Source organism: Pocillopora damicornis, chromosome 11, assembly GCF_964200805.1.
Source record: "Pocillopora damicornis chromosome 11, jaPocDami1.2, whole genome shotgun sequence".
NCBI lineage: Eukaryota > Metazoa > Cnidaria > Anthozoa > Scleractinia > Pocilloporidae > Pocillopora > Pocillopora damicornis.
The window spans coordinates 20,053,229-20,066,122 of NC_142680.1; the positions used below are offsets into that span (position 1 = coordinate 20,053,229).

General features: G+C 36.6%; 3 protein-coding genes across 3 annotated transcripts in view; all 3 read right to left on the bottom strand.

Moving 5' to 3' along the window:
- Positions 1-5,014, bottom strand: part of LOC113678496 (protein wntless homolog) — a 14,738-nt gene extending 9,724 nt beyond the window's left edge. Inside the window, exons 1-5 of the mRNA XM_027195379.2 lie at positions 4,660-5,014; positions 2,292-2,567; positions 1,588-1,718; positions 754-906; positions 4-140 (exon numbers count right to left, since the gene is read on the bottom strand). Coding sequence (XP_027051180.2) covers positions 4-140; positions 754-906; positions 1,588-1,718; positions 2,292-2,567; positions 4,660-4,762 — 800 coding nt within the window. The 5' untranslated portion in view covers positions 4,763-5,014. The remainder of the gene's footprint in view (positions 1-3; positions 141-753; positions 907-1,587; positions 1,719-2,291; positions 2,568-4,659) is intronic.
- A 734-nt stretch (positions 5,015-5,748) lies between these two features.
- On the bottom strand, positions 5,749-7,424 carry LOC113678495 (uncharacterized). The gene has a single exon (XM_027195378.2). The coding sequence runs from the start codon at positions 7,306-7,308 to the stop codon at positions 6,790-6,792; it is 519 nt and encodes a 172-aa protein (XP_027051179.2). The 5' UTR covers positions 7,309-7,424; the 3' UTR covers positions 5,749-6,789.
- A 2,963-nt stretch (positions 7,425-10,387) lies between these two features.
- LOC149038079 (melanocyte-stimulating hormone receptor-like) lies at positions 10,388-12,578 on the bottom strand. The gene has a single exon (XM_089186507.1). The coding sequence runs from the start codon at positions 11,848-11,850 to the stop codon at positions 10,921-10,923; it is 930 nt and encodes a 309-aa protein (XP_089042633.1). The 5' UTR covers positions 11,851-12,578; the 3' UTR covers positions 10,388-10,920.
- Positions 12,579-12,894: the final 316 nt, after the last annotated feature.

Consider the following 12,894-nt stretch of genomic DNA (forward strand, 5'->3'; position numbering starts at 1 on the left):
TACTTTTCAAGAAGAACTGGGTCTCTTCTCAATTGCTTCAGTCGCTTTGCAAACCAGAGGAGGATAAGAATTGTAATTGGTCCCACAACAGTCTTCACTGTGAACCAGACTTTAGTAAATCCTCCATTTTGGTGAATTTCCTACCAATTTAAAATAACACAGTCACCTTATATACTTGTACTGTAAATGCACACATGAGCATCTCGGACAAAAATTGATCTAGATACAATTGTGTGTATATTGCTCAAAATATTATATGTAATATTGAGATACAACTGTGTGTAGATACAACTGTGTGTAGATAAAACTGTGTGTATAATATTACAAGTACATGTTAATGCTTATAACCGTTTCACTCTCTGTGAGGAGTGAACAAAAAAAATGTATTAAAACATTGACATTATCAAAATGACTGACATTATCAAAATAATATCACACAGCCAAGTGATGAGAAGAGCAAAAAAATATGCAAAATAGGGGATTCTGCAAAGTATCAATTCGCCAACCCTTAAGAATTGAATTCAACTCAACCTCTAACAATCTAACATCAAGATCCACATTCTTAGTACTGCTCTCCATTCATTCCTGAAGTTGCTAGTAAGGAGAATTTGTTTCACAATCAAGAGCTTCTTGAGTTGGTGATCATTTCCTTTACTCTCATGACCTTAATGCTTGATTCAGGGGTGATATTGTAAGGAGAAATTAGATGCCAGTCACTCAGAGAGGTCAAAGGATGATACTCCTTTTACTCACCACAAAGTTGATCTCGGAGACAAGTCCAATCCTTTCATTTGAATGACGAGCATATGGCAGTTTTATGTTTACTAAGTATTCATCATAGTGGACAGATCCTATCTCAAAGAATGGGATTTCTTCACAATCATAATACCCATCATCACCTCCAGTCTACAGATAAACAAAACAATTTTAAAAAAATTGTTATTAATTTATGCTTTGGCTTATGTCCACAGGAAACTCACATCAAAATGGAATTTACATATAGCAGTGGATATTCTTCGAGATACATTTAGCTCTAATCAGTGCCACTGTTTCCAGTTTGAATTGCAGGAAGGGGAAAATGGAAGGACTTGGAGAAAACCCTTGTAGCAAGGACAGGAACCAACAACAGACTCAACCCACATTTGACACCAGGCTAAGGAAATGAACCCAGACCACATTGGTGGGCAGGTGAGCACTCTTGCCATTGTGCCTTCCCTGCTTCTCCAAAGATCACAGTTACAAGAATACTAGTCATGTGTATTTGAAGGAGGAGTTAGTAGGTCGAGGTAGAATACTAAAAAAGAATCAGTTCATAAGTGTGCAAACATCAGAATCAAGTAGAGATTAGAATTTTTGTTTGCACTAACTAGTCACTATTCACCCATTACACCACAACATTGGTATGTACATTCTTCATACTGGATCTCTATACAATTCCAAAGGTGCTAAGGTTTATAATCAAAAGCTTTTTAATTGTTGATCAGTTCTATTGTTGTAACCTTCATGTGTAATTCAGGGGCGAAATTGTCAGGAGAAAGTAAATGCTTATCACTCAAAGGGGTCAATGCATCAAAAGCAAAACTTTACCTTTGATCTTGTGAAGTTGCAGACAAGAGACCTGTTTTCCGTTGCCTCTGCCAGGAGTTCCCATCGACCTTCACCAGAACTGTTTGACAGATATCCTAGATGGGCCTCAAAAGTTAATGTTGGTGCTTTGCCTAAAAAGATTCACAAAAAAAAAGAACTTTACAGTTTTCTTCAACCAAGTTTCTCCTATTAATTTCTAAGCCCAGAGCTCTATTTTGCATTCAGATGCACAAACATGGGTGAAAAGTTGTCTTTGCCCACTCTGATTGGAGCTAGTTCGGAACTGATTGACAGGCAATAATCTCCTCTGAGCAGCCAAAGTAACAAAATTTCACATGAACAAAATTATTATATACCACACAGGTAAATATTATGCATTTTAAACATGCTGATTGGCTAGCTCAGAGGTGATTGGTACATATTAGTCATCGCAGAGCAGCCAAATATAACAAAATCACATTTCAAAAAAGTGGTGTATATCCTTGAAGGCTCCATAAATATTTGTCACAATTCAATTCCATTCCTACCACATTTCTTTGGAAGAACACTAAATCTTAATTATTAATTATGATAATTAGTCCATAGTCCATGAAATGTCACCATAAACAAATACTTTGTTCCTTTTAAGGAACAGCTGTAAAAATACCACTCTTGAGAAAACAAATTTTAAAACAACCTTACACAAAGGTGTCCCTTTAACGTACCTTGACGATCATCATATTTAAATTCTGGCCTATATTCAATATCCAATCTGATTGATGTTGCTACAAACTGGAACCAGCGAGACATTGATTGACCAGGGAAGGGAAATCTAATGGCAAACACAATCTGGTCTGGTGTGATGCCTCGTGGATCTGTCTCAGCTTCTTTAATGTTATTGAGCCTGTCACAATGTCTTGGATCATAAAATGTATCAAAATTTCCAATTTTTCCAATACAGATAGTTGCTATATGAGAAACAGCACTTGTGGGTGCTGGAGCTGTAAAGAGGTAAATTAAAAAAATTCAAATCAATTGCTAATAACAATTCATTATAGTAACTTATTTTTATAACCCTTGACCCTTTCCATCCCAAGAGTGATCCCTTGATTCAAACATTTAGATCATGAGAATGAATTAAATAATCACGACCTCAAAAAAATCTTGATTGCTAAACAAATTTTCCTTGCAAGTACCATAGAAAACGTGTAAAAAACAGTAGGGATCAGGATGTCAGTGGAGTAGTTTTTCCAAATTTATTTGCAGTACTACAGTGTAGATGTGAGTCCTCCATTCAAAGCAGCAAAAATTGTAGGAGAACCAGAAAATATGAAATAAAGATTTTAACAGCAAAAGAGATTTTTCCATGTCATTCATGACATATTTACAGTATTTGAACCACTTTCATGCAATTTTTGTTAAGTGGGATAAAACTAGGAAATACTATATCTTAAACTTTCAACCCTTATTAGTGACCAAAACAGATTTTCTCATAACAATATCAATACCACATCAAGCAGACAAGTGATAAGAATAAAGAAAAATATCAATTAGAAGATGATTAGTTGATCTGATACCAAATTCTCCAAGCTAAAATAATAAAAATTGTATAGCACACAGTAAGGAGGATTATCAACAAGATCTTTGAAGTGGAAGGGTAAAGGGTTAAGTACAGGTATATCAAGCACATTGAATAAGCACACACAGTTAATGTTCATGAAATAAATAATGAAATTTTAACATATAAATTTGTGAGCCTGATTCAACTATTGCAGAGTATACCATTATATCAAGCTACATATATTTTATAATACAGAATACAACCAAATTCAGATAAGAATTTTGGCAACACAAAAATTTGCAGAATGAAGAGCCCACTTAATCTTTGCCTCACTCCAGTCAACAGTTGGCTTTACGGCTCAGTTTCAAGTAGCATCAAACTAGTATCTGAGAGGAACAGTTTTGAATCAGGTCAAAACCTGAATTTTTTTGGTTTTATTTTCTGTATGCAATTTCTTAAAGTACAGCATCAACTACAAGGATCATTTCTACATGCATCTTCAAATCAATCAAGGCATCTTTTCTCAACATGTCAAAATAAGAATGATTTTGCAAGTGCTATTGAATAGAATTGAATTATTCAACAACCACCCAGACAATTATAATATAGCATGCATGAACAACTATATACAATAAATAACACATATCCGCTGCAACTCTAATGCAATAGCTGTCCTAATTTTCATTTTCAGTTATCACACATGGTTACTAAAAATAATAAATAATTGAAGTCAGCACAAAATTAATAATTTTTTTTTCATCGAATGCTCATCAAGTTATAGTGTGTATCATAAAGAGCCAATGCAGCCAAAAGTTACAGCGCTACAACCAAAACAAAACAATTAAATATCTAAATTGTTATCAAAACAATAATTAAATTAGCTAAAAACAAAATGCTTTGCAATAAACTTGATCTTTCATTTTGTTGTTTACTGTTCTTAAAATACCCAGGTGGTAACCTCCAACTTTGACTTATGGAAAACTTCATGACTTTCCATGGGAAAGTGAACGCAAGAACTGACGATGAATATGTTTGAATGACAACAATATTTCAAATTGGGTCATTTTAAAAGACAACTTTTACGCATAGCTCGATTACATGCATAAATGTAATTCGCAGATAAATCCACTTCAGAAATGTTTCAGGATCACTTTCCGAGCCTCAGTAAAGTTCAGGTTCACTTCGCTTCTTTGAATCTCTTGTTCAGTGTTCTTGCCACGATATTAGACTAAATATCAACTGTAAGTTTGTGTACACGCATCAAGTCTATATTTGATGAATGACCACTTGTGATAGAATCGCTCTCAGTAATAACTCTCGAATTTTCAATTCGATACATTATTTGACATGTGTTTCACTGTTCCTCTTAATTGCTCTTTTGTATACGCTATCTCGATTTCTAACTACTGATAGAAGCGTCTTGAGTCACAAAATTCTGACTGAGTGTAGAATTCTCTCTTGGATTTGACAAGGCTTCGCTACATAATTCGCATATTATGACGGTAAATCAAAATTGATTTAACAACACTCACCGATTTTTCCTCCTACAGCGAAAAAGGTCGCCAGAATTCCCACCAAGAGAAGTGCAAACGCTAAAAGATGTCGAAGCCTCAATGTCTCCAAAATTACAGCCATTTCTTACGAATTTCAGCAACGAACACTCGATCTGATGTTTTCTTCGCCGAAGCTGTTGGCATTAAATCATGCTTCCAGACAAAGCGCGCTTAATCCATTCATCACGAAAATACCTCATTAATTAACGCATCAACCAATTGCGAGACAGAATTGACTTTATTATTTTGCACCCTTCAGTGCCCACTGGAAAACAATACTTTTTCAAATGAGTAATAAAATCTCTTTCTTTTGAAAGCGGAATACCGAAGAGACGGATGTATAACACATTCCTTTTTCGGAACATCAGAAGAATGTCGGGCGTGACACCGATTTTATTTCCTGAAGAACGTGAAGAATTCTAAGAAGCTGCGGTCCAAACTCTGAAATTGCTGAACACGTTACCGACAAAATAAGAAATAAAAGTCATAAATGTTATAATTAAGATTTTAATTAGATTATCGGCACCTATCTAACACGCTTGAAAAAGATCTCTGCTCCCCCACCCGGATGTCGGAAGGGCGTCACCCGAGCCCCTTTTTATCGGGAGAGGGGTATGTCGGAGCAATTTCGCCGCTTTCCTGTAGGAAATAGTTTTCTTTCATTAAAGGATAAATATATGGCAGTTTAGTTTATACGACCTTTGTTACGCACAATAAAGGACTCGGGAGAGCACTGTCATGTGGTAAATATTCTGATGTTGACTAAATGTGTAGAAGCACGTTGCCCTCAGAGTAATATATAAACGCAGTTATCACATATTGCTGCTTCACACCACAAGAGGAATGATAATTCTAAGACCCTCGATAATGGACGGAGCAGAGGGATATTGGCACACGTAGGAGTAGCTGTGTATCAGGGAAATAAGCTAGACTGAGTACTTCTCACAAAAATAATTCTTTAATCACATAGTTTAGTTTCTTTCCTAATCATAAAGTGTTGCCGAGTTCCTCGGTATTTTTCGTTTAGAAACGCAAGGTGAGGATTATTTTTCCATTTACTCATTTCTCTGCGAATCCGTTAATTTTTCTTAATCATTCATTTGTTTATTCAAATATATATTTACTTATTTCTGCATCCTAATTTTCCTATTTTGTTTGCTAGGTTATAATTTTTTTTCTATCAGTTCTAAAGCTTTTTTCTTCTTTTCTTTCTCTACTACTTCCTGTGGAATCTATTTGAAGACAAAAGCGTACGTGACATGTAAGACAATATTACGTGTTTGGTTTCTAAGCCTTTTAACAGGAGTGATGTTAAGGGTGACCTTGTTATGATAGAAACCTTGCTGCTTTTCAAATGTAAATTGCCTTGTTAGCTAACCAGATACTGGTCTTTATCACAACAAGGTCACCTTCAGCCTCACTCCAAATCAAAGGCTTGGCATTTAAGTACACAACTGTAAAATGGCCTATTGTTGATGTCTAAGCTCAGTGTCATGCGAGTGCTGTAGCGAACACGAAGGAAGGAACTGGGGCGAGGAAGGCTTGTTTTCAGCCTCCTCTCTGTCGCTTTTCCCTGGTCATCAGCGGATTGAAAAGAACTTCGAATAACAACTTCTGGTGAAAGAAAGCAAACCGTTTATTAAATTTATTTCAGTTGCAATGGAGAGTGAAAATTACTGATATATTAAATGTTGGGATCTCTGATTTCTGCTATAGAGATATTTCCACAATTATCGAAGTTACAGTTATTCAAAGTTCGTTTTGTTTGCTAAACTTGTGAAATCTGCATATTGTCAGCTGTTAATGTTATTGTTCCTGTTTATTGTTGCGTTAATAAAATCCCTGCTTATTGTTGTGTTCATGAAAAATGCTTACAAACTTCTCAATAAAGCTGTTCTATTTTTCCAATCTCCACTAGCCTTCTGGTTGACATTACCCGCTAAACTAAGCGCAGCAATCGCTATCTTTAAGATACACTCGTTTCTACATTATAAATATTTACGCGATCATCCTTTCATTTTCTTCACCAGAAATCCTCCGCTGATTTATTTAAATGCACAACAGGACCTTAAAAAGAAACACTTGCTTAACATTTCGTCGTATTTCGAATCATTTATAGACCGTCTTAATAGCATCAATCAATGATTGTAAGATATCACCTTCCAACATTACTTCTGTGACCTCTCCTTGGTTTATTTCAAATGAAATCGCACTTTGTCGATCCTTACGCCTTGTACCCGCTCCGTGTAAAACCGAAGGAAGTTCCACGAAAGATACCGGAATTATTTTACGACGTAACTTTCCATCGTCTTCCTTGAGAACATTGCTGATCACTTTCCCATCGAAGTTTACTTCCTGTCCGCCTTTTGTAACAAAAACGTAGGATTCTTCCTCGTTAATAAGCCGCGTCGCTTCAGAAGAGCAAATCAAAACAGTGCAGTCACAACCTGTGCGGATTTCGTCTTTAAGCGAGAGTCCACGAATAGCAATATCAGCAAGATCCAGTACAAATACTTCACCCTCGCTTTCTAAAACTGTCCGTAGCTTTTCAGCGTTTTCTTCTTGGTCTTTTGTAAAAAGTAGGAGAGTTGTTTTGTCTGAGGTAGATCTAGCTGCCATGTTTCTCATGGAATCCAGGGTGTTTGATAAATAAATAATGAGGCAAACTTCTCCATTTTCTTTCAGTTTTGAGAGCGACAGGTGGAACTGAAAAAACCGCAAGCCGGAAAAATTAAAATGAGATCTGGCCAGCCGTCTTGCTGATCATAGAATTTGATATGGTCTAAAGAGAACCTAGGGCTGGTTGATTTCATACAACACACGTTTAGAAACTCTAATTTCACCGATAATTGCTCTAAGTACCGATGGCTAAATTTATTGGAGAACTTTGGCCTTCGATCAGATGATAATTATGCAAAACGTTCTTAGTAAGCACATAATTAATTTAGATCGCGTGGTATTATTTCTTGACTAGCACCTTACTGATTTTTTAATTCAAATTAATACCGGTACCTGGAAAAATCTCTTCGTTTTCTGGCGGGCTTTGAAGGACTTAGAAGTGTTAAATCTCCCTCAGCCTTAATCATTACTTGATCAAAGATTCTACTCCCAATCGAGGCCCAGTGAAACTGAAAACGAGGCCCGCTAATTCCAGGCGTAAAGAACGCATAAAAAAACATCTTTCTTTAAGAACACATAAAGATAGGATAGGACTAAGCGCGGGAAAATGGCGCTTGACTTTGATTGACATTGTACGTTGTCTTAGTCAGATTACATAATGGGCGTGTTCAGGGGGGTGAGGTCTTTAGGTGCACATGATCCCCTCTTTTCCAAAGTGATGATTTGTATTAGAAAAATTGGCCAAAAAAGTTTTAAAATGGCCTAAGGAAGCTAGAGTAAGGCCTTTTTTCAATAATCTCAGGTTTACGCCTCTTTTTCATTTATGAGACAATTGATAACCTTCTCTACAAAGTGACAAGTGTTACAGCACAAGAAAGTGCTTTTTAAGTCGTCACAAATTGTACTGAATTTTGTTATGGGAACAGTGTTAAAAAGGGTTTTTTTTTCTATCAACCCACTAAATTGGAAGCACAGGATACACATTCCATTAACTCTTGTGTTCCGTTTGAATAATGTTTTGTTCTTGTCTCATAGAGAATGTTGGTTTGAAGAGGGGCGAGCTCAGGAAAACCTTTTAAATCAGGAGTTTGATTGGGAAAATCTAATCAATACTTCAAATACGCCAAAATTATCACTAATAAATGTAATTCCAATTTAGACGAATTTTTTTCATTTTAAAAAAAAATTGAAGTCTTTGAAAGTTAATTGAGGCGGCAAGGTCACCCAAAGAGTCCAAACTGATCTCCTCTCCATTGACTTACAGAGTTGCTTTTACAGTGAAGAAAATTTGTAGAATTTAGTTTTAGTTTGAGAAGAGTTAACCAATGAGAGACGATCCCAGTGAAGGACGCTGATTGGTCAGGGAGTACGGGAAATAGCTAGTTTGAAGAATTCAGGCAAAATTTTTTGAGATGCAAGCGATACTAAAACGCTGAATTTTTTTTTAGATCCATAATTTTACTACCTATTTGAAAGGCTCTCTCATTGGGAGATCAATTTATTTATGTCGGTTTATAATAAGTTCTTAGCAGTTTTCAGTAGGGATGTTTGAGAACAGGCGCCAAAACATTTGTTTTTGTCTCAGGTAATGAGCTCGGTTTGAAAAAGAAAACAGGAAATCTGATGGCCATCTTGGTTTAGAATCGTCAAACGCTCCGATCCTTCAGTGGTCTCCTAAGCCGAGCTTCATGGCTGTTAACATTCTTACATAAATTACCATGCATTTTTCGGTGATATCCGTGGAGCGTGATTCATAACCTTTTCCCGCCACGATCCCTCGGAGCAGTTCAGATTAATTTTCATGAAGACAGCCTTAGGATTTGGCAAGAAAATGAGCAGCGAGTTCGTGAAGGCCCTGCGATACAGTACACCTGAGGAAAATCGAAAAGATAACACCTCTCGGCATCTGGGTAATATTAATTCTGCCTTTCAACTTTCCTTTTCTCCGGCGGGGTTACAATACTGAATCATGGTACTCTGTTTTATCTGATATTTATCAGCATGATAAGACAAACACTAAAGCATCTAGAACACAAAAGCTGCTAAAAAATGGTGTTTGTTTCATTCTATGTTCTTTTCTCTTTCCCTTCAAATTACGCCCCACTAATACAAGTCTCCGAGAAAATATATCTAAGTCCATGGAAAGCAAAGTGCTTGTCGGTTTGTCTGCTTTACTGCTTGTCTCACCTCTCTGACTTTCCAGCAGTAAAGAGACGGTTCAAAGTGGAGTTAAAATACCTAAAAATACTTTTAAATCTATCAATATAGACTACCCGTGAAGAATAGGTTTTTCTATAAGTGATCAAAACCAGCATTGTAAATTTTGGTGCATAACAAACAACTAATGCTAACTGCACCCACAGTGCACTGCTCACTACCTTCCTGTACCTTGCCATGTTCAGTGCAGTTGTTAGGCTCGGCTGTTGTAGAACATGATTTTGTACTTGAGCCTGATGTTGTCTAAGACTGCAAAATATATTTCTGTATGAGGCGATTGAGATCACTGAGCATGACGGTTTAAGTATAATACTATACCAAATGGTTATTCGAGTATGTGAAATGGAAAATGATTTAGCGGCGACGGATAAAATCCAAAACGTAGCTGTAATGATGCATAAGGGCTTTAAAGTTACTATTTGTCTGTATCTTATTCCCAACAACAGAGCGAGAAGTCTGTCCACGCTTATGGCCGTCAACGTCAACAAAAACTTTCCACATAAAACAAAACGAAAAAGGAAACCAAATTATTTATTCCTTCTTTCTTCCTTTCTCTCCTTGCAGTAGAACATCCGCCCTCAGGCTGATGTTTCACCGATGAAACCGAGAATCGAATGAATCATTTTTTATTCGGAATGTCCGTCATGTAGAGACGGACATGGATAAAACTCCCGCAAAATGTTCATGCCACGCGAAGAATAACATATGGCTCGAGATGTCAAGCACTTTTAAGAAAATGTTTAACGTTTTGTTTTACCATTTGGAAACATCGCCCAGGTATTTCTCCTCCTCTTGTCGCATCTGATCAGAAATTATAAAAGGAACCATGACAGGTGCAATATGTTACTTGACTAAACCATCACAACCTTAGAAAACCATTTCAATGTTTATTCATTATTCCATCCTCCTTAATTTTACTCAGTCTCATATCAGCAGCAGCTGGTTGTGATCTTAAAATCTATTTTAGAATGTTCGATATGTGTTAATTCTATCTTACTGTTTTTGCCCTTCGGGCAAACGATCTATCCTCAAAAAGAAAGCCATCTTGGAAACCGCGACGGCCAATTTCCCGCGTTTTTTAGACTTCCCGTTGGGCTCTGTCAGCGACGACTGATTTTACAAGAAAACAAGCAACAAGAATACAGAATGTCGGAGGAAAGTCAAACAGATAGTATCTCTCGGCGTTTGGGCGATATTAATTCTACCTTTCAATTGTTGTTTTTGCCGACAAGGTTAGAATACTTATCAATGGCTGTGTTTTTATCTGATATTTATGAGCATAAATAGGTAAACACTAAAGCAATAGATGCTGAAAAATTCCCCCCTGTTTCATTCTATCTTTTTTCTCTTTCCCTTCAGATTACACCAGATTGATACAAGTCTGACGACTCCGAGAAAATATATCTAAGTCCATGGAAAGCAGAGTGCTTGTCGGACTGTTTGCTTTACTGCTTGTGTTACTTCTTTGATTTTCCAGCAGTAAAGAAACGGGTTCAAAGTGGAGTTGAAATATGTTAAAATACTTGTAATCCCATTAATAACGAGTACATGTGAAGAATAAGTTTTTTTTCTATAAATCTTCACAACCAGAATTATAAGTTTTGGTGCATAACAAACAACTAATGTTAACTGCACCCACAGTGCACTGCTTACTGCCTTCCTGTATCTTTCCATGTTTAGTGCAGTTGTTTGATCTTGTACTTCAGCCTGATAATGACTAAGAGTGCGAAAAATCTTTGTGTATGACGCGATTGAGATCACTGAGCATGACAGTATAAGTATAATAGCATACAAAACGCTTATTTGAGTATGTGTAACGTAAAATGATCCAGAGGCGACGGATATAATCCAAAACGTAGCTGTAAGGATGCGTGTTCGCTTTAGAGTTAATATTGCTCTGTGTCTTATTCCTAACAATAGAGCGAGAAGTCTGTCCACGCTTATGGTCGTCAGCGTCAACAAAGACACTGAGCATAATGCAAAGCTTGATATGTTGACTGCGTCTCTTACGTATCGACAAAGACTCCAGTGTTCGTGAACCAAGGACAGCCAATAAGTAGCATAAAGAGGCTGGGTAACAATACCAACCAACAGATCAGTTGTTGCCAGACAACGATACAAGAGTTTGGACGGTGGATAAAGGGAAGTTTCTTTGTTAAGGGCAACAAGGATTAGAAAATTCCCAAGAAAAGCTGTGATGGAGAGGAGAATGTTAACTGCTGACAAAGAAATCAATTGTGGTTGTAACCCAACTAACAAGGAGGAGGAACACGGCGATACTTGATATGTGTCCGTCTGTGTTCCACCCTCTGTTGAGTTTGTCGTCGCAATCATTGTGCAGCTCTCAAAACGGTCTTCCTCCTTTCGCTACGGTATTTTTGGAACTGCGAGCAATACAGGATAATTCTTCTTCACAGCAACCACCTTGCCAAGAAACAGTTAAATCTTGTATTTCTTTATATCATCCAGGCCAGAGTCTGTTAGCCAAATTAAAAGCAACAAAAGGGAATCAATTACAAGTTTCCAGAGCACATTCTTTGTTTTCGGACTCACTCGAAACATATCGACTAATCGACTACCAGCTTTATAAAACTATAGAGAAGATGGAAAAAGGAAATAACACAAATTCAAATTCTTTATTTCCTTCCTTCCCTTTTGTCCTTTCAGTACAAAATCCGCCCACAGGCTGATGTTTCACTGATGGAACTGTCAGTTATGTAGAGACAGATTTAATTTTTTGCCTGAAAAGCACAAATTATCTTCATCCGCAAAATAAAAAAAAAAAATCTCGCAAAATGGTCACGCCACATGAAAAGCAGTCTTGAAATAAATTTAACTGACAACTAAAAATTGATCTATGGACGTAGATGTCAAGAAATTTGAAAAATATGTTTAACGTTTCGTTTCGTTATTTGGAAACATTTCCCAGTTATTTTCTCTTCTTATCGCATCTGATCAGAATTTATAAAAGGAACCACGACAGGTGCAAAATGTTATTTGACTAAACCATCAGACCCTTAGAAAGCCATTTCAATATTTATTCATTATTCCATCCTCCTTAATTTCTCTCAGTCACATTCGAACGGCAGCTGGTTGTGATCTTAAATTCTTTTCTTACATTGTCTTCGTTTTAAAAATTTAAAGTTACTCGATCGTGAACGCTGAGAGGCCAAAACGATGTATGGTAACGAATAACCAAAATAAATCGACAAATTTGGTTCATTAAAGCCTTTAAAACTCCATAACGGACATGCCTATTAGAATGTCAAAATATTGGAATATTCAGGAAATTGTTACTTTTTTTTAAATATGCATTTCTAATGAATGGTTTTTGACTCATTCTTTGAGTCACTCAGAAAACATTATTTTGGGTTTTCG